At 45.9% G+C, this 21,378-nt stretch overlaps 1 protein-coding gene across 1 annotated transcript; it reads left to right on the top strand.

Annotated features, from left to right (window-relative positions):
* Nucleotides 1-5,114: 5,114 nt before the first annotated feature.
* On the top strand, nt 5,115-21,343 carry prr12a (proline rich 12a). Its single transcript, XM_069664974.1, has 15 exons — nt 5,115-6,195; nt 8,000-8,157; nt 8,574-8,735; nt 8,993-13,668; nt 14,002-14,229; nt 14,336-15,026; nt 15,270-15,775; nt 16,011-16,127; nt 16,357-16,490; nt 16,754-17,229; nt 17,312-17,431; nt 17,867-17,964; nt 18,390-18,521; nt 19,684-19,779; nt 19,962-21,343. The coding sequence occupies exons 1-15, from the start codon at nt 6,113-6,115 to the stop codon at nt 20,094-20,096; spliced, it is 7,812 nt and encodes a 2,603-aa protein (XP_069521075.1). The 5' UTR covers nt 5,115-6,112; the 3' UTR covers nt 20,097-21,343.
* The last annotated feature ends 35 nt before the right edge of the window (nt 21,344-21,378 follow it).

Consider the following 21,378-nt stretch of genomic DNA (forward strand, 5'->3'; position numbering starts at 1 on the left):
AGACCGGGAAACATGGCGAAAGAGCGATGTAGAGTTGGCCTTCTTTCTGTTGGACAGGTAGGGGCCTCAAACCGGGTGGGACAAGCTAACCGGCGGTTAGAATGCTAGCACAACGGTAACCGGTGGTTAGCATGCTAGCGCAACGGTAACCGTGATGCTGTCGGTGTTAGCTCGGCGGGGTGGGCGTGTTCTCACACGAGAGAGTGAGAGTGAGCTTCTGTTGACGACGAACACAGGAGGAGGGGCCCAGTTTGAATGTGTTGTTGACAAAATGCAAGGAAAAATCCTACTTATTATACCTTCAAGTAAATATAACTAGTAACTTTCAACCACAAATAGTGCACATTTGAACAGGTCCAGTAAGTTTTTCATAATTGCGTGCTCATGAAGTTTTAATGTTTGCTAATGTGCTGTTGTCACAGAAGACATGTTAAAGTAAGAAAAAAGCTGATATCAATAATAAAACGAGTTATCGATGGCTTAATTCCATCCAGCTGCTTCAGTTGCAGGGTCCTGGTGTTGTGTTACCTGGCACTTGTTGGGATATTTAACAATTAAAAAAAAACAAAAAAAACAGCAGCACAGAGGCACTGAAACTCACACTAAAGAAAAAAAAGTGATGGGCACATTCCTGGCTGACCGATCACACCTCCTCATCTGGAGAGGAAACAGAAAAGTGTTGGGTGCTGATTAACATGAGTCACGCAGAGATGATCATTTGATTTTAAAAGTAGGACATTTGAGTGTATCATCTGTAAAGTGCCTTGAAAAATCTCTAAAATCTCAATTTGAAATGTTGTGTGTGGGCGGATAATTCCCCAAAGCCCATCTTCATCTGCGCCTAGCTGGCTGATTTGCACGCAGCCAGAAGGATTTGTCTCTAAACACGGAGCAGAAATAGAACGGGAGCGATACTCATCCTGCTATTTTATGGTTCGATCTGATGGGACAGACGTGGTCTTTTGGGTTTGAAATCAGGCTTTAATCAGAATGACACATCCTGCTGGAGATCCTCCATAAAGTCTACCTATCTTAGTGAAAGACAACACAATGTTTAAAGGAAAAGCAGACACATTGTAAGAATCGTGCTTCTTTTTTGTTTCCCCACATTTGAAACGAAGGAACAGAGGCAACAAATGAGTCACTCTGGGGGAAGAAAAGTAGGACAAAACTCTGCTGCTGTGAGGTTTTGAGGACAGAGTTGAGTTTGTCTTTTATCATAATCCTGCAAATATACTTTATACCTACACTTTTCTTTCACAATTATAATTAACTTCTCTCCTTCTTATGAATTCTGTCTCTCCAGAGTTTTCTCCTCCACCTCTCCTTCGGCTGACAGCACCAGGATCCACTTTGTCCTCCTCTACTGAGAGCCAGGAACTCATGAGAAACTTCACTTCCTGGTCCTGTCTCCAGTCTGGTCTCTGTGCACTCCCACCATCACCACACTCAGTGTCAGACCCAGAGAAGAAAAGTGACATTAGACTGCTGAGAACAGGTACTAATGTGGGGATTAAGCAGAGATTAACAAGCTCTTTTTTTAATCCATTAGAAGTTACTATTCCTCTTAAAAGCCACGATCGGCCAGTGTAGAGTTTCAAAGAGCCAGCACTTAAAAATAAAAGAATATAACATAACAATATGTGTAAATAGAAAAGCTTTATTGTATTTGTGTGCATTAAAACTTTACAGTGCATTAATGTTTGGTGAAATAGTTCAGTCCATAATGTAAAAAAAAAAGTTTCACATTGACCGAACTATACATAGTCCGAAGCTCAGTGTCATCACCCCCCTCCTCAGTTTTTTAGATGGTTCAGTCCAGTGCAATAAGCAAGGGAGGGAATGCTGGGAAAGTGGAGGACTTTGATAAAGAGAAGCTGTTGTTAGAAAGAAAAATCAGAGGTGGGAAAAGTTAACAGACTGCAGTGTCATACGAGGAAACAGTGACAAAATAGAGGTAGGTCAGAGGTCACCCCACAACAGAATAGTATAAAATAGAACATCTATTGATCCATCCATTATCTACACCACTTATCCTGTTCAGTGTCCAGGGGGGCTAGAGCCTATCCCAGCTGTCATTGGGCGAGAGGCGGGGTACACTAGACTGATCGTCAATCAATCATAGGGCTTACACACAGACAACCTTTCACACTCACATTCGCACCAACGGGAAATTTAGAGTCACCAATGAACCTGATGAGCATGTCTTAAAAGAGGAGGGAACCAACGCATGCACGGGGAGAACATGCAAACCCCACACAGAAAGGCCCACTTCATGCGAACCAATAGAACATCTAATTTCATCACTTTTGACTTTACAAAATAGTGGACACTTTATTACTACTAAAACTTTTCATAAAGACAGTCTCTATTACAGCTTGAATGAAGCCACTGACTTCTACTTTTTAAATTGCCTTTCCTAACATCCATTTGTCTTTTCAAAATCCAGTTTTCTTTTTCAGATTGAGTTTCATTCTGAGGGTTTTTCATATGTTCTCAGCTGTATACTACTTTGTTCTCAATAAGCTTCAGAAGTCCATTCCATAAGTTATTGATGCGCCAAAATCGGCACTAACCGAAAGTTCCTCACAGGAGCTTTAAGCAGGAAAAAACAATGATAATATTTTGTCATTTTTTGGAAACTTACATTATATTAAGACATATTTCCTGATGTGTTATGATCCCTCAGACAGAGTCTTTACACAGGCCTGGAAGGCGTCTATGAGATCCTTACAGCCCTCCACTCCCTTCTCTCTGACACTGAAACACAAAAACAGATTTATTTAAAACATACCATCTCCACACATAGCTGGGTTACATATAACAGGGTTTCAGTTACAACATTTCCAAACTACATGGTGTTAATGTGGAGACATGTAAAATAAATGAACACATGGGATGTTTTCTATCACCTTAAACTCTGTGCAGAACAGATGTAACATCTCTAGATTCAGCCTACATGTGCCTCAGAGGGATTATAACAGTGTAGCCTCATAACAAAGTATTTTAACTCAAAGCCCCACAGCTGCTTTTATCTCCATTTGGTGAAGAAGAGTGTGTAATCTGCACAGCAGCTTCGCTAACACTAATCACAGCTGCACGTGGACACACCAAATGTCTGCAAGTAACACGAACCGGCAGCCGGGAATGTGCTGCTACTCTCTCTCTCTCTGCGATAGGTCATACATGTGGATGCCTATTTTAAAAGCTCAGGTCTATTTCTGCTTCTCAAGACATTTATGTAACTGTAAGAAGTCACTGAAAATGTCATTAGACAGGGAACAGGGTTTCTAGCTTCAATTAGACTTAATGATCATCCCACAGGCGATAACAGTTAATATGGATACAATTGATGCACGCCTAACTACTTAATGACTGAGAATGACCAAAAGGGTTATGGAAAATTAGTTAATGAATCTTCCTTAAGGCACAAAGTTATGACACTTTTTACCAACACAATTTCCAGCATTTATGATTGCACATCATTCCTGTCAATAACTCACCATTTGTCAACGTCCTCCTTGATAACCTGGCACGGTGCCGGCACGGCTTCGTTAGAGTCTGGCATTTTGACAGAGCAGGCAGAGTTTTTTGAGGTGAGCTGCTGCACGAGCTAAAGTCAAGTATGCTTTCAGATTAGTTACAGAGATGGAGGGAAGGACCGTGAGGGAGGGAGAGCGGGGGGAGGCATGACAGTGACCGAGTGTGATGAGCTCGAATGAGGGAATGTAGTTTGTTTTCTACTTTTACTCCTTATTGCAATATGTTAAAATTACTTTTGTGTCTTTTCTCCTTTCTCTCACTGATTCTTTGTATCTTATTCTTTCCTATTAAAGTACCTATATCATTTAGTAGTTTTAGATTCTTTCACTCCTGCCTTTTGTTTCACAGACTCTCTAATGAATATGCAGATAGCTGACCTTTTGAGTCACACGTTCTGCATTACAAAGGCCTCATGATGCATCTAAAATGCTCACTACAGGGGAGAGCCTTTTCCTGAAAAGAGACTGGGGAGCCTGATTTTGTTTTACACTCCTGGATTAAGAGGTTGAGCTGAGGGTTGTGGCATTTGTTTAAGCGATAAAATGTTTAAAACGCAAAAGGCGTGGTGTTAGAAATGATGCAAGTAGTTCTGAAAATGTTGCTTTGATTTAGTTAGAAGTAATTATCCTAGCTTAATCTCTACAGAAACACAAGTGTATTGTTTATTTTCTGAATACTTAACTCATCCAACAGTTTTGGAATGATTTTGAATGTATGTATTGGTGTAAGTTGGAATAAAAAATAAAACAAGGTAAAATATGATACACTGTCTGTTATATTTCTAATATATGACCTGGACCCTACAAAGTATACATTTTTAAATAGATGAATGATTGTAGTCACTGCTCAAGTATTTACAGTATGTTTACAGAATCTAACTTTACCAGTAGAGGGCAACAGACACTCATTTACACACTATAATGGATTTCTGTACAAATAGGCCTTTATAGCGTTTGCATCGTTATTACCTGTGAATAAAAGGGATCTAATTTACAATCAGCGAAATTATCTAGGCTATATTCATTGAGTGCAACATCTTTCTAATGCCTGATATTGTTTGTTGTGTTCAATAGCAGATATTGACACGTTAATATGATGGTCAAGCCAGTTACATTGTCTCAGAAAATGCTGGTCAGGCCCACAGTCAAACATCAAAGATATGATATATAAGCAAGAGCAGAGTATCTTTCTGTGATTCCTCCTCCTTTATAATAACCATAAAATCCAGTGTGCCATCTGCTGGCGGAAAAATCAAGTGCATAAAGAGTCTGGCACACAGGTTCTCAAAATAATACAATGAGCAATAAAAGGCCCCGAAACAGGTTTTGCATCTTTAAGATTTTTTTTTGCATATTTAAAGGGAGAAAATACCCCATATCGGCATGATGTTTATAGGCAAACTGCCAGGCTGAGTGAGGCAGGAAATGGCACCGACTTCAACACAGGCATTTTATATGTGCATTTGCAAAGCGCTTGCAGTGGGCCTTTATATATCTGGTTATTACTGGAAATAATTTTGCACTCGAATGCGTCTCAGCCAATCACAGCGCTCAGTGCAAACAGCTGACTATTTTTGTTCGTGTAAAATGTAGCCTAAATTAATAACAAGCCTATCAATGAGATGAAAACCTGGAAAAGCTTGCAGGGCCGGTGAATGGAGGTCACCGCAGACACTGAGTGAGTCTCAGCGGTGAGACAGAGAGGGGGAGAGGGAGGACGGACAGCGGCCAGCCGCCTTCAAAAATGGCGTCTCCGGAGGAAAATGAGTAAAAAATATTAAAACGCGGCCTGCTTTCTTCACACTTCCTAGTTCGGTTTTTATGTTTTTTCGTACTATGGCTGTATTTTCATCTGGAGGGCAAACTCGTCGTCGCTTTTTCTCGAATAGCTAAAGAAAGAAGAGACATTGGGAGCATTTGGGGGAAGAAAAGCAGCCCTGTTTTATTTTGATGCGACGTTACTGACAGCTAGCATCTGCTGCTAGCCCACAACTCTGCTCCGGAGGGGGGTGGGAACGATTTGCATGCAAAGGAAAAAAAAAGATATTTTGAAATTGGGGATTTCTTTGCTCGTCTGTGGGGAATGATTGCTACCAACGTGGCCCGTCGATTGCAATCTTTTCTGTTGCTAGCAGCGTAGCAGAGACTAGCCTGAAGAAAGGGGAGGAGAGACGGTGAAAAAGGACGCATTCAAATCAAATGTTTATCAGCAATTCGTCCATCAGCGGCCAAATCCGCGGCATCTTCATCATGACCGAGACTGATTGTGGACTAATTCAGCATTCGTGGAAATGATAAACGTGAAAGGCGCAGGAAAAGGAGAAAGGCTGGCTTTTTTTGGAGGTGGTTGGATTATAACCCCGTAGACCCCCCTCTTTTTTCATCCAGCTTTCTCCTCCTCCCCTCCATTTCTCTTTCAATATGCTGTTTTCCACTCCTGAGGACTTGCTTATGAAACCGGGGAAAATAGCCTGAAACCGAGAACTGGAAAGACTGGGTTTTTACCCGTAATCTGCTCTGCGACGGTCTCGTCGCTTTCGTCCTCATCGCACACATTGTACAGCACATAAATGGATAGAAATTACCCGGGAACAGGGTTTGGTGATTTGGGCGCAGGAGCAGGATGGAGTTACGAGAGATCGGCAAAAGCAAGGTATGCATTGGATTCAGACAATGTGCATGCATCACTGGTACTTTGCAGGGCACGGTATGGCCCATGTAAACAAATTGTCGCCATTGGGTTCATTTATAGTGCCATGCCTTGCCATTATGTGTAGTGCATTGTCATCCAAACAGTTGCATAGTAATAATATTATAAACAGGAATGGAGCAGTGTGTGCGTGTCGTGGGGGTGGGCGGGGTGGAGAAAGGAAAGGTTGGGGATATGAATTGTGTGATTGACAGACGTGGGTTTTAGATGGACCTGGCGGGTTGGAGGTGGGGGTATGTCTGGAGCATCCATAGGAATTATTGTTCCCTGTGTGCAGGCCTGGACACAGACCCCGATAGATAAATTCACTGGATTGATAGCAACTGCGAAGAGTGCACACGCAGCAAACCCCTCACAGCAGCCCCCTTGACAGACATCAACAAGAAGGACTAGTACATATTAACCTGGAAGATTAATTTAGTGACACATTTAATGAATTTTTTAATGCTGTAAAGAAAACAGGAAATAAGAATCTTGCAGTAGATTTTGTGCCATTCTCTTAACAATTGAGATTTATATTGCATTTTCCCAAGCGTGATTTAGATAATTGGTGGTAGGTTCTGGATGCTAATTTGCATAATGAAATTGTAAAATATTCCCACTGTCTCAAACATGCAATTTGTAGTTTGTCTGTAAAATTAAACCAATGCCAGGGTGAATTTATAAAATTATGAAAATGCCTGGACTGTGCAAGAAGATAGCTCTGTCTTTTAGCATTACGTTAGCCTGCAAGCTAGCGCTATGTTGCATGGAAGTTGAGGCCTGTGCACAAAAGCATCATCGTCTACTTATTTAGCTGTACATATTTCTCATATTTATACCCAGAGTGAGTTGCCTAGACACAGTCGAAAGCTATCATGGTCCTATGTGAAGCAATATTTGGCTAAACAAACCTGGCTAGGTGCTGGTGTTTGCATGCAGCTTAGCATGCATTTGCGTCGACTTGGCCAATCCAGCTGTTAGCTACATCAACATAATCAGTGCTAACAGTGTAATTAATCAATTGTCTTTGGTGTAAATTGAAGAAACTGTGTTTTTCACTAGGTCTAAATATTCACATTTGTTACCAATGGTTTACTTAGTCACAGAAACTGGCCTTGCAGTTTGGGCCTAGTCTCAGCATTTCTACCAAAGCTGCTGTGCATTGCTGCTAGGCGGTGCTAGCAGCAGCAGCAGCAGCAGCAGCAGCAAAAGTGCTACCATGTTATCTGGCCAGCCAGGCAGCCACGCATTTCATCCGTCTTTGGTACAGCAAAGTTCTGCAACTGCAAACCCTGAGTGATAAATTATGGGCTTGTTTAGTTTTTAAGATAGATAAAATATTATGCAAGGGTTCGGCTTAAGAGGTAGCTGAAGATATATGCAAATTAACTTTCCCAATATTTTGCATGACACTTTGCTGGTTTGACAGATTTGCATCTACTGTAATACACCTTTAGTATAGTTTTTAGATCTGTCATTGACACTTTAGGTTGCTGTGAAAGATTTTCCTTCTCATTAGCTTTAAATTTAAATCAGATTAATCAGAAATTTTGATTTTCACATGCAATCTACTGCTGAGAGATTTCTTAACAAATTAGCAGCAATGAATTCATGTGAGGTGTAGATTTTTTTCAAATTTTGAGTATTTTAAAGTGACCCTAACCTAGACAGTCTTTTCTCAAGGGTCACATTTGGGAAAAGATTACGTTTATGTAAATGTACTCTGAAATTAATGACACTTCACAATCCCCCCCTTCCTCTGTAGTCTTGTATACGGGACTTCCAGATCATCCCACCCTGAGTCTGAGCTCCTTCACCGACAAGCCTACGCCACCCCACACCCTCTGCAGGGCTATGCCACCAATCACCACCCAGGGAGCTCTGGCCAAGGCGGGGCTTGGGGAGCAGCTGGACGGAGTTTGGGTGAGATAAATGTCATACCTTCCATGTCACCACCATAAGGGGCCCTGACAATGAATTATTGTGTCTCTCCTTGCAGGCCCTGGTAGATGATTGTCATTGAAAAATGTGCGCATTATACCTCAATTGAGTTGAGGCCCTAGATGTTAAAGCTTGATTCCAGAAAAAGCCTGTAGTAGCAGCAGCTTTTTTCTCCTACGCTTTACTTTAGGGATGTTTCAGCATCACAAGTTGTCAGCTTATAGACACTCAGAAATACTGACCTCTGGATCAGAATTCTTTTTACATGTGTGACAACAGAGATTAATTTGCATCATCATTCTGATGACGAATCAAGATTTACATATGTGCAAGTTAATGTTAATATTTGCATTCTAACAGTTAATTAATTTTAATGGTTCTGTTTTTTCTTCTCATAGGTTTGTCGGGGCTCTTTGACACAGGCCTGCATCATGCCAGCCCCTCTGCTCCAGATGCCTCCGTCATGAATCTGATCTCAGCCCTGGAGTCCCGGGGTCCCCAGCCTCCACCCTCTGCTTCCTCCCTGCTCTCCCAGTTCCGCACACCATCCTGGCAGACAGGTGGGGCTGTGTTAGATCTTCCCTCATGTGTTGACATTCAAACAGGCCCCACAGTCAATATGACATTTAAAGAACCTCCCGATGTTTGGCTGCATTATTATTCTGACAGAGTTGCTATTTGAGCATTTTCAGATAAAACTTGAGCACTTTTGCTAATCTTAATTTTAAATACTTTTGGAATACTTTTTTTCTCTTGCTTATTTAAATAAAAGCATGATGGATTCTGAGTAATTTTGCAATATGTCTTCCTTTTCCAGCGATGCACACACCTGCTCCTCCTGAACTCTTCATCTCTGGAGCTCTTCCTGGCTCTGGCTCATTCCCCTCCTCCTCAGCTCTATCAGCCTATCAGCATCCAGCATCCTTCTCCAGCCGCTCTTTCCCTGCTACATCCCTTACCCTGCAGGATACCCCTACGTTTAGTCCCACATCCAATGGCTTACTCTCCCCACATGATCCCCTACTACATATAAAGGCCCCTTCCCAGTCCAGCCTGGGTTTTGATAGACTCCTGTCCTCGCAGGGTGCTGCCGCAGCTGCCTATAGGGGTAGCCAGGATCCCACGAGTGCCACGTCAGCCCAGGCATCCTCTGCCAGGCACCTGCAATCGCACCAGTTCAACCTGCTATCATCGCAGCTCCAGGACCAGTCGTCCCAGCTATACAATGCATCAGTTTTTTCTTCGGCTCAACCCCAGCCTCAGTCCCAGTCCCAGTCAAATTCGGCTCAGGAGCGGGCTGTACCTCGGCAGGACAGCGTTATCAAGCACTACCAGAGGCCCACGCCAGCTCAGTCTCAGCTCTCATCCTCTGCTGCCCACTCCCTCCAGCACTACCTCAGCTGTGGAGGAGCCGGGTACCAGCAGATTGCCACCCACCACAGGCACGCTGGCCTTTCTTGCAGCCCACTGGGGGACCAAAGCCCCTCGTCTGACCACAAGGCCGCATCTCGCACTGAACAGTATCGGCCAATCATCCAGCCCCCCTATTCCTCCTCCTCCTCCTCCTCGTCTTCTTCCTCTGCTGGGAAAGGTTCCAAAAGCAGCTCCAGCAGCGGCTATTCTTCTGCCAGTTCGGCATCATCCTCAAGAACTCCTCACACCCCTCCTTCTGCTTCCTCTACCTCTTCTTCCTCCTCCTCATCTTCTGCCACCTCTGGGGCTCATCCCTCCAACTCAATCCCAACATCTAGCTCCAGTGCAGCCCCCTCTAGGCAGCAGCCCCCCCCTCAGCCCGCTCCACCTCCCCCTGCTCCTCAGCAGCAACCCCCGGCAACTTCCTCCTCAGCCCCCCAGTCTCTCCCCAAATCCTGCTTGTCAGGCTATGGTTCTCCTGTGCCCCCTGTGAAGACCCCCACCTCTGCTCTTACTGGTCAGACCCCACCCCAACAACAGACACAGTCATATTCACCCAATCAGCCCCCCACTTCCCACCTGACTCAGTCCTACGGAGGCTTCAGTTCACCACAAGCCCAAGACCTGAGCTCAGGCACAGGTGGGAAAGGCTATGGGAGCTTAGGAGGGCGAAGCCAGTCATATTCCACAGATATATATGGAACTGACTCTGCTTATGGATCACTTCCATCCTCTCTGGGTGGAGCGGGTAGCCCATCATTAGGCTATGGAGCTCCAGGTCACTCCCCTGCCCTTTTAAGGTCAAGTGGTTCATCAGGAAGTGGAGCGTCTGGTGGAGGAAGCAGTAGCGGCACAGGAAGTGGGAACTCTGGGTCAGGAGGAGCAGGAAATAGTATGACCAATGAGAGAGGTGGTGGAAGCGGTGGAGGGTCTTATCATATTCCAGACTCTAGCCCCTCTCCATCCGGCAACTCGGGCATCATCCGTCCAGGGTTGCACTCCCCAGTGCCCACCTGCCCCACACAGTCTCCAGGCGGTGCAGGCTCTAATAAATACATCTCCTCAGTTCTCTCTCCCACCTTCCTAGCTTCCCCACAGGGCTATCCCGACACCCGAGGCCCCAGCTCCCAACCTCAGTCCTATCACTCAGCCTCCTCAAAAACAAAGGCCGAAACTTCCATGTTAGGTGTTGGCTCGCAGAGATCCCAAGAGGAAGTGGATGATGATGAGGAATTCTTGATCCAGCACCTGCTGCAAGCTCAAGCAAGTCCATCCCAACAAACACAGCCTCAGCCCCAGTCAGGGCCCCCAACCACGGATTCAGGCAAAGGTTTGAGCTATGACATGGGCAAGACCTCTGAGGAGAGGTACCACCCCCAGAGTGTCATACGTACCCACAGTGCCACATCCACAGCCGGAGTAGGTGCTGCAGGGTCAGGAGGGTCCATCTCAGGGCTGGAAAACCAGCTGGAGATGTCATTAAAGAAACAACAGCAACAGCATCAACAACAACACCATCACCAACAGCAGCAAAGGAACGAGAGGTCTGTTGGCAGTGGCAGGAGCAGTGGTGGGAGAGGCAGCACTGAACAAGTGCACTCCCATCTCCACCACCATGACAACCTTGGCTCAGTAGTCCATTATGGACGGGGTGACCCATACACCCAACACTCCCTTGCTCCACAACACTCCTCACATGGTCAGCACGTGTCCTCACACTCACAGATACCGTCCCACAGCCAAATGGAGCTTCAAAAGAAGCCGCAGGAGCGCACAGAAATTCCTTATCCTCGGAAAACACCGGAAGTCCAGCAACAACATTCCCAGTCCCAAGCTGCTGCCTCCCTCATGGACTCGCCCACCGATCAATCCCGTCAGCCACCACACCTGCTCCAGTCAGTGCTGTCCCATACCACCCGCAACAAATTGGAGCCACATCAGCAGCACCACAAGATGGATTCTCACCAACAACATCAACAACAGCACCACAAGATGGAACCTCATCGGCAGCACCAACCGCATCACAAAATGGACTCCAACCAGCCACATCAGCAACACCCAAAAATGGACTCTCACCCTCAGCATCAGCAGCACCACAAAATTGATTCTCATTCGCAACACCAACAGCACCATAAGATGGACTCTCACCCCCAACAGCAGCAGCACTCAATAAGCCAACATGCTGTGATGGAAAGTGCTGGTGGGACACTCGGCTCAAGTAAACATCAGGCTCAGTCGCAGTCCCAAACCACCCAACTCCAGCTCCAACTGCAATCCCAGGCTTTGGAGGTGGCAGCAGCCCACTACAACCACGGCCCACCTTCACATCAGCACGAGCAGAGCCAGGTCAAACAAAGCTCGGTGGTGTCTTCTTTGGACATGCTGGAGCGCTCACTATCTCAGACCTCCAGCACGGATGTAGCTGTGTCAGAGGACCGATGCGGTGGAGCAGGCAGTGGGGGGAGGAGCGGAGGTAACAGTGAACGCCACCGACAGCAGCAGGAGCAGCAGCAGAGGCAACACCCATCCCACCACCACTCACAGCAACACTCGGCATCCGAACTACACTCCTTCCTCTCTGAGCCTGACATCGGCTTATCCACGCCATCCCACATGCACCATCTTTCCCAGCACCATTCACAGCAGCAACAACAACAGCACCCAAGTTCTCAGCACCAACAAGCCCACTCCCACCACCCTCACAACCAACCCCATCCTCACCACATACCCCCACAATCTGCCCAGTCAGCCCACTCACAACCTCAGCCCGACCCACAGCAGCCTCTCTCTTCTCAGCTCACCCCTCAGCAGAGCCAGCTGGATCAACAGCGCTCGGATCAGCACCAGTTTGACACTGTCAGCCCGGTGGAGAAAGCAGACCAGGGTCAACAAAGTAACCGCTTTGTACCCCTAACTTCCATCTGCTTCCCGGACTCTCTGCTCCAAGATGAGGACCGCTCCTTTTTCCCAGGAATGGAGGACATGTTTTGTGCGGAGGACTACAAGTCGAGCTGTGCTGGAGGCGCAGGACCAGGGCAGGAAGATATGAATGACAGCCACACTGGACAGGAGGGAATGGATTCAATGAAAGCTGGACAAAGTGGAGGCGGAGCAGGAGGAAGTGGAGGAGCCAGCTATGACATGATGGGTCACCATGGTGGAGACCAAGGCTATGAACCATACTGTCATGGTCTGGAAGAACCTAGCAACAACACCATGACTCTGGATCTAGATTCCCTTAAAACCCATGAGCTCCCTTCCACTGTCAACACCGAACAACTCGGATTGATCCAGTCCCAGGGCCCAGCTTTGGGAATGGGCCCCAATACTGCTGGTCCCAACAACCCTGGAGCTAAACTTTCTTCTGGGCCTGGAGGAGCCGCCGCAGGAGCTGGTTCTGGAGGCCTCCAATCTCCCATTTTCTGCTCATCTCGTCCCAAGAAGCTCCTCAAGTCCAGCTCCTTCCACCTGCTTAAGGAGCGCCGGGACCCGAACACACTGCCTAAGAAAAGTTACGCTCAAGAATATGAGTTTGAAGACGATGAGGATAAAGCCGACCAGCCAGCTGACATCCGATTGAATAGTCGGAGGCTGCCTGATCTTTTGCCGGACTTGGTGTCCAGCTGCAGAAAGGGTGCAGGAAGTGGGTCCCTCAGCCCTTTAATGGGTGACATTGACTTCTACCACTCCTCCAACTACTCCTCTATGGGTTCTCACACTCTTATGCCTCAGGATGGACCCAAGAAGAGGGGCCGAAAGCCAACCAGACCTAAGAGAGATGGTCCCCCCAGGCCAAGAGGCAGGCCTCGCATCCGCCCAATGCCTGAGCCCTACACACCAAGAGGGATGATGGGGGAGATGGGAGGAACAACAGTAGGAGGGGGATTCAACGTGGAGGGACGAGGCAGGGGAAGGGGCCGTGGAAGCAGAGGAAGAGGAGGAAGGAGGGAAGATATGTACATGGAAATGAGCGGGAAAGAGCAGGAGCAGATGCACCACCATCACCTCCATCAGCAGCAGTCCCAGCAGCTCCATCACCAGCCCCAACAGCCAATACACGAGCCTATTCCACCCCTGAAGGTCAGTCATACTCAGTTATTATTTAGTGATATTCTGATTGTGTGGTAGGTGGTAGAGGGGAGAGTAAACTTATGATTGAATGAGATTTCCTGTCTAAATACAAAAAATGACAGTTTATTTTTCTTTGAAAAAATGAAATGTCCTTTCTAGGAGTGTAAATCACAATTTTCATCAGTATTTAGACATAATTTTATGATACCAAATTTTATAAATTTTTTTAGGCAACAAAACAATATCTTAGCATTAACCAGTCAATTTGTTTAAATTGTCCTGGCTATTTCATTGCTTATGAAAGTTTCTCTAAATCGTACTGATTTCTTTCTTTTGCTTTAGATCAAGTTACCAATTGGGACACTGTCCGCGTCCGACGCCTTGCTGAGGACAGATTCGTTGTCCGGCACAGACCCTGCTTTGTCAGACGGCTCGGTGGGCTCTGCTCCTTCACTCGGTTTGAGTCCGGGACCCCCATGCAGCACTGACGGCAACAGAAACCAGGACAAGAACAAGCATAAGGGCCAGATGATGAGTGAAGGGGTGGATGAAGAGGGGCTGGAGGAAAGGGTAAAAATGACAACATTTTATCCCGACTATGTTAAGCAGGAAATTCTAAATAAAAGAATTGTTTAAAGCTGAATGTTGATTGAATCCCCTTTTGTGTCACTTCTAGGGAGATGAGAAGGACTCTGAGTCCAAGGCTGGCTTTGTCGCTTCATTCTTGGACTTCCTCAAGACAGGAAAGAGACCTCCAGGCTTGGACATCTCACCAGGGATGGAACACGACAATGGTGAGACCTCACCTTGTAAATCTGGGGGTCTGCGCCCACTCTCTCCCGCACCACCTCCTCCGCCACCGCCACCTCCATTCGGCGACAGCGAAGGGAACGGAGGTCTCGCTCTCGGAAACTGCCCCAGCCCGAAACGCCTGGAAGACGAGCTGAAGAGGAACCTGGAGACATTACCTTCGTTCAGCTCCGATGAGGAGGACTCAGTCGGGAAGAACCAGGACCTCCAGAAGAGCATCTCCTCCGCCATTTCAGCTCTGTATGACACTCCTCAGCTCCCCTCTAACATCCAGCCCCAGCTACCTCCTCCTCCTCCTCCCCAGTCGCAGCCCAACCAGTCCCCACTTACTCCCACGCTGCAGCCCCCCACACTTAGCCCACAGCCCGCCATGCACACCCCACAGGCCATGCCACAGTCCAACGAACCTGATGTCCTCCAGCCCGAAGACGGAGACATGGAGGAGATCAAAGAGGAGGAGAATGAGGAGGAGAGGAGCACAGCAGGGGATGAAGAGAGTGACATGATGGAGGAGAGAGAAACCCATCTGGAGACCCTGGGTGCCCCTGATCTTGATGGTAAGGCTGGGAGCTTTTTATTCATTTCATGTCCCATTTTCTTGCATATTGATTTTCCTGCGGCTCACTTAAAGGAAATTAATATTTCTCCCTTTGGTGAAGCTTTTCTGGGGTTGTTTTTTATCTTATAAAATATTAAAAACTTTATTAAAATATTAATTTCATGAAATTCTCCTCATTTTGAAGTTGCTGTAAATTAATCTTAAAAAAATGACCGTTAACCTTACAAATCTTTTCTTCCAGCACCCCTTCCAGAGATTACTCCAGCGCCAGAAACTCCTGAACCTCCCTCCATCCCTCCATCTCCCTCCTCATCCTCCTCTCCTTCCCACTCCCCCCTCCCTCCCCTCTCCATCCCCTCACCCTTACCTCCACCCGAAGAACAACAAGAGAACTCCCTGCCTCCGAGCCCCGTCGCTCCGACATCCCCCTCTCCGCCACCTCCCCAACCTGCTACTCTCCCTCAGCCTGCCCCTGCCACGCCGTCTCCTCCTCCTCCTCCCGCTCCGACCTCCCCTCCTCCGCCGTCTTCTGCTCAAAAGGAGTCTCCCATGCCATCCCCAGAGTCCCCCGCCTCTCCGGAAGAGCCTCCGCCTCCTAAGATCACCTCCCTGCATCTCGCGCAGAAGCAAGAAGATGCTGCCATTGTTGGAGAGAGTGAGGAGGAAGAGAGCGAGAGTGGAGGGGAGGGCATCTTCAGGGAGAGGGACGAGTTTGTGGTGCGAGTGGAGGACATTCGAACTCTCAAGGTATCTGTGTGGAAATGTGTGCATGTTGTGACACTTTTTTAAAAAACACTGAAAGTAGAAGCAAGTGCAGGCTAATAATTGTGTAATCTAATAGTTGAAGCAAAGGGCAAAACTAGTAGGAACACTGACTTGTTGCTTCTTTTTAATGAATAAAATGGGTTGAAATTGAATCCTCAGGTAGCTGCAAACTTGAGGAGACATTTTATGCTAACTTGTGTTTCATGTCTGTGCACAGCTGGCCCTGCAGACGGGGCGTGAGCCTCCGCCCATCTGGAGGGTGCAGAAAGCCCTCCTGCAGAAGTTCAGCCCCGAGATCAAAGATGGACAGAGACAGTTCTGCGCCACGAGCAATGTGAGTTCACACCTGGCCCTCAGCACTCTAACCACACCTGCAAACTGTCATGCTGATTTAGACACTTTCTACAGCTACATCATCGCATGACTTTAGAGTAGTGATATCTGCTGTAATGCACGTTTATAGATTATTACAGACCTCATGTTACAATATCATCAGTATAGGAAATTACCCTGACAGCTGTGCTACTGCAGCTTTAAATGTTTATAATCTATTTCTGTCTCAGTATCTTGGCTACTTCGGAGATGCTAAGAGGAGATACCAGCGAATCTACGTCAAGTTTCTGGAGAACGTCAACAAGAAGGACTACGTCAGAGTCTGTTCTCGGAGACCTTGGCGCAGAGCCACACCTGCTCTCAGGTACCAATATTTGCCGTATTTTTGCCGTAAGTTTTAGCTAGTTTTAGGTGGGATAACATCACTTTCTCCTAGATCAGGGAGTACCAATATCTATGTGGCCATAAATTATGCTAACTTAGGTTCATACTCATAAACCCTGTGTTAGAATTTAGCAAATTAGTTTGTGATTCAAGCCTGAGAGGAGTTTGTTTTAGTGCCCTTTCTAAGGATTTGTATATATTTTTAATATGTAAATTCAAAAACAATTTCCTCACGTGTCACAGGCGACAACCCCTCCCCAGAATGGCTTCCCCTCCTGCCACACAGGCGCCAGCGAAAGTAGTTGAAAAAGAAGAGAGAGTGCCTCCGCCGGTCCAGCGTGAACAGAGAGAGAAAACGAGAACATCCACCACAGCAGCAACAAAAGAACAGCGGGAGAAGAAGGAGGCTCCAGCCGCTGTGCCCAAAGCCAAGGACAGGGAGAAGGAGAGGGAGCCCGAGAAGGAGAGGGAGAGGGAGAAGAGAGTGCAGCCGCAGCAGGAGAAGGTGGAGAAACGCGCAGCGGCAGAGCGAGGGAGAGCGAAGGAGGAGAAGAAAGCGTTGGAGAGGAAAGAGAAGGAGAAGGCTGAGCGCCCACCCAAGTCCAAGCCGGCCAAAGTGAAGGCGGAGCCACCGCCCAAGAAGAGGAAGAAGTGGCTGAAGGAAATACCGTCGTCGTCTGACTCGGACTCATCGGAGGAGGCAGCTAGTGAGAATGAAAGTAAGTGTAGAAGTTTTAAAAAGACTTCTGTTCTGTATTTGTTTGGGTTCTTACTAAACTCTGATTCTTCTTGTCCACTCAGTGCCAGTGAAAGGCGGAGTGAACAACCGTGCCATGAGGGAGATGTTCAGGAGCTACGTGGAGATGCTGGTCAGCACAGCGCTGGACCCGGACATGATCCAAGCGCTGGAGGACACAGATGGTGAGGGACATCTTTTGACTTCTATAAACCTACTTCTGTGACCTAACAGGACCTGCCTGTCTGATGGCATGTTCTCAGCAGCTTAAATATCTGCTTTGAAACCGCTGTGTCGAGGCATTCTGATGAAGTATCTGTGTGCGTACTTGGGCAGGCTGAATAAACATCACCACCACGTACAGAAGTCGCAGCTGCCAAGTTTCAAGTCGAGCCTCACAGTAGCCGGGGAATTCTGCGGCGTGCATATTTGAATTAATCTCTTAATGGTTTTTTGAAATCCAAATAAACAAGGTGCGACAGGTTGAAGGAAAGCACCGGGAATGCTGATAGATGAGCAGCCAAAAGGAGCTGCTTATGAAACTGCCCTCGGTATTCAAATGATTGGCATCTACATGAGTGATGACTAATGAAACCTCCTTTACCTTGATTGGCCACCAGATGAGCTGTACCTCCCGCCGATGAGGAAGATTGACAGCATCCTCAGCGAACAGAAGAGGAGGCTGATGAGGAGAGTCAGCATGAGCTCTCAGCAGCAGGTAATCTGTCCTCAATGTTCTGCCGCTTTCCGTTTTTTTGTTTCATTCGTGGTGCGTGAAACGTATCTGGACGACTGTTGGTGCTCCATTAGAACAATTACTGCTCTTTCATAAGCTGTGTTATTAATTGAATGGATGCTAGTGGATCCCAGTGCTGAAACAATCAGTAGATTAATTGATAAGTCAGTAAACAGAAAGTTAATTAACAATAATTTAAGTCATTTATCATGCAGAAATGCAGCTACTGAGGCGTGAGGAGTAGCTGCTGAGTTCTGACATTTTATAAATGAAAAATAATCAACAGATTTCTCAGTATTTTTTTCAAATGATCACTTACAAAAAGTCAAATAATCTGGCACTTTGATTCTTTTACATTCATCTTGAGATTTCTTGCCTGTTTCTGACTTGTTTCCTCTCTTCTTTAGGAGGTCCTGCATGCGTACCCTCAGATCATTGTGGACCCCCTGGACTCAGGAGTGGTGAGGGTGCGGTTAAGCGGGGACGCTTACAACCGCAAGACCCTCAACAGAGTCAAAAAGACCCTGCCTAAACCACAGGTAAGATTTTAAAAAGTTAATTTTAGTGTATTGGAACTGGAAAATAAAGACATGAGCTTTGCATTGTAGATACTTTTTAAGTTGTCACCAATTGGGGGCGCTGGTTTGGCTCAGTTGGTAGAGCAGGCGCCCCATGTATAGAGGCTACAGTCCTCGTCGCACTGATCGCAGGCTCGACTCCCGGTCTGCTGATCCATTCGGTGCATGTCGTCCCCCACTCTCTGCTCCCCACATTTCCTGTCTCTCTTCAGCTGTCCTATGAATAAAGGCAAAAAGCCAAAAATATAATCTTTAAAAAAAACCCACCAATTAACCAGAAATACACGTCGTTACGTTGAAGTCTAAAAATGGCTCTGCTGTCTAAGCATCGCCGTATTTACAATCTTATGAAAGGTGTAAGATTGTTTTGTGAGTCAGATCCTGAACCACAGTGCATAATGGAAAGCGATGAAGATGCGAGTTTACGTTTTTTTGCGGGATCTGGGTTTCCCTGCTGAAGACGGACACTGTTTTCCGGTGGGCAGTGCGCCCCCGTCAGCAGGGCGGACTGACCAGGCCGCGGTGACTTCTCCTTATATATAAATATTTTATATATAAAGTTGCCAAAGACACTACACATTAGATTTTGAGATAGTGAACTGTAGCAACATTCTAGAAAATGTACTGCGTTCTATTACACCTTTTAATTCCGGTCCATGCGTTTTCCCATCCCCCCTTTTGCATCTCCTTTGGCTTGTCAAATAATCACACACTATCAGGTTTTCTATGGATCATTGTCGGACATTTTTAAGTCTTTTTCGAAGTGATTCTTTGCGGTTTCTGGGTCATGAAACCACGGGATAACCAAAATTAACCAAAGCTTGATTGTGAGGGGCGGGGGACACTAATTATCGGAGAGGGTAAATGGTGCCAGCCTCCAAACCTGATCCACTTTCACTTTTTCTGACTTGGAACTAAAAGATTAATTTTCACTGATTTATGTTTTTCAGGCCATCGGATTTGATAAATTTGACTCTCTTAACTTGATTATTTCATTTTTAGTTTTTGCTGCATGGCATGTATATATTTTGTTTCCTATAGCGTATACAGTGTTTTGTATGTTCTGTTTTATGGAGGCGGAAAGGAAAGGAAAAAGACTGATTGTGTAATATTTTCTTTCTAGGACCTTAAACTTTCAGGCGACTCGTATCGAATCTACAGTCTGTACCACTCCCTGCATCACTATAAATACCACACCTTCTTACAGTGCAAGAAAGAGGTAAGCAAGCACGATTCTAGTTTATTTTATCGACTAGATTTTGTTATTTGGAGCCTTCAGAGCTATTGTTTCCTAAAGCAAACATCTCACTAGATAGATCCAGCTTGTATATGCTGTCTTTTGGCTAAGACCCTGCTTGGAGTCTTCCCATCACAATCGTCTTGTGTTTCCGTCTCTTCCAGACCAACACCATCGAGCAGGCGGCGGAGGACCCGGGCCAAGAGGAAGTGGTGCAGCAGTGCATGGCCAACCAGAGCTGGCTGGACACCCTCTTCGGCTCCTTCATCGAGCTGCTCACGCTCAGCACCAAAGCCTGAGCTGACCGCAAATTTAAAAAAAAAAGAGACTTAGAATTTTAAGGCAAGAGGATTTTAAAAAAAGAAAAAGAAAATCCAAAAATGGAAGAGATGGATCCTACTGTACAGCCCCCTCACCTGATCTTCTTCAAATCTCTGAGATGTGAGGATGAATTTTTAAGGCCCTTCACGAACACAAAGGGGTCTGTTCATGTGACCTCGGACACTGGCCTCTGTTCTTTTTCTTGTTGTTGATCAATGACTAAAGAATTGTCGTACTTTGTGAGGAGGGTGGGACCCCGTCGGATCAGGGGTTCGCCGGCGGGTCACGAGGGAATTGTTGAAAAGGGAGCGAAGGACAAAGAGGAGGAGCCGCTGAACGCCAAGTCTACGGAGGAGCCACTGACATCTTGTTAACCGTGTGTCATAAAGACGATAGTTCAAAGAGAAACTGTTACCACTTAGTTTTTACATAAATTATTTTTTGAAGACTAACATCAGCTGTCGGCTTTTGAAAAGAGTGGAAGAGGGTGAGAATGCTTTTTAACCTGCGTGTAGAGTGTGCCGTGAGCAGCGTGAACATGGACTCGTCCAGGATAGAAACATGAAATGTGATAATAAACGCTCTCTTTCTCTTTCTCTCTCTCTCTCTCATCCTGTGCTATGTGAAGGGCAGCGCCAGTCGGCTGTGTGATAATATATAAACACATTTTTATTATTTATATGAGGAGGTTTTTAACTTAAACTCTCACAAGCGCTGGTTTTGCTGCCCGAACATTTTAAATACCTTTTTATTTTCTACAGGTTCAGTATACAGTCGTAACCCACATATCCAAGCCGTCTTCCCCTCTATACAAACAGAACACATGCAGAGACAGAAATATTGAGTGTTATACAGTGGGTGTAAAATAATAAAAAAAAAAAGGAAGAAAAGAAAAAAAGAAGACGGGCAGATCTATTTGAAACTTAACATTGTCGTGCTTCAGTTCAATCATCAGTCATGCAGGTGCAAAGAAAAAGAAGTAAACTATCCATTTCCCACTTGGGAAGAAGGAGTATAAATAAGTAATATTTAAAGAGGAAATAGTCATTTCATTTTTATCATTTTGATGTTTGTGCATACTATGACTTATTTTGAAAACAATCTAATTTTCCATAAAAAAAGGAAAAAAAAGGCGTGTAAATATTGTACAGTTCTTGATGAAATTCTTTGTCCTTCTGTACATTAACTCTCCTGTATTTGAGAAACAAATAAAATCTGCAAAGAACAAATGGTGTTTTATTTCCCTACAGTGCGTTTTCA

Source organism: Semicossyphus pulcher, unplaced genomic scaffold (genome assembly GCF_022749685.1).
Source record: "Semicossyphus pulcher isolate SPU_LCO1_2020_fin unplaced genomic scaffold, fSemPul1.0.p SCAF_16, whole genome shotgun sequence".
Classification (NCBI taxonomy): Eukaryota; Metazoa; Chordata; class Actinopteri; order Labriformes; family Labridae; genus Semicossyphus; species Semicossyphus pulcher.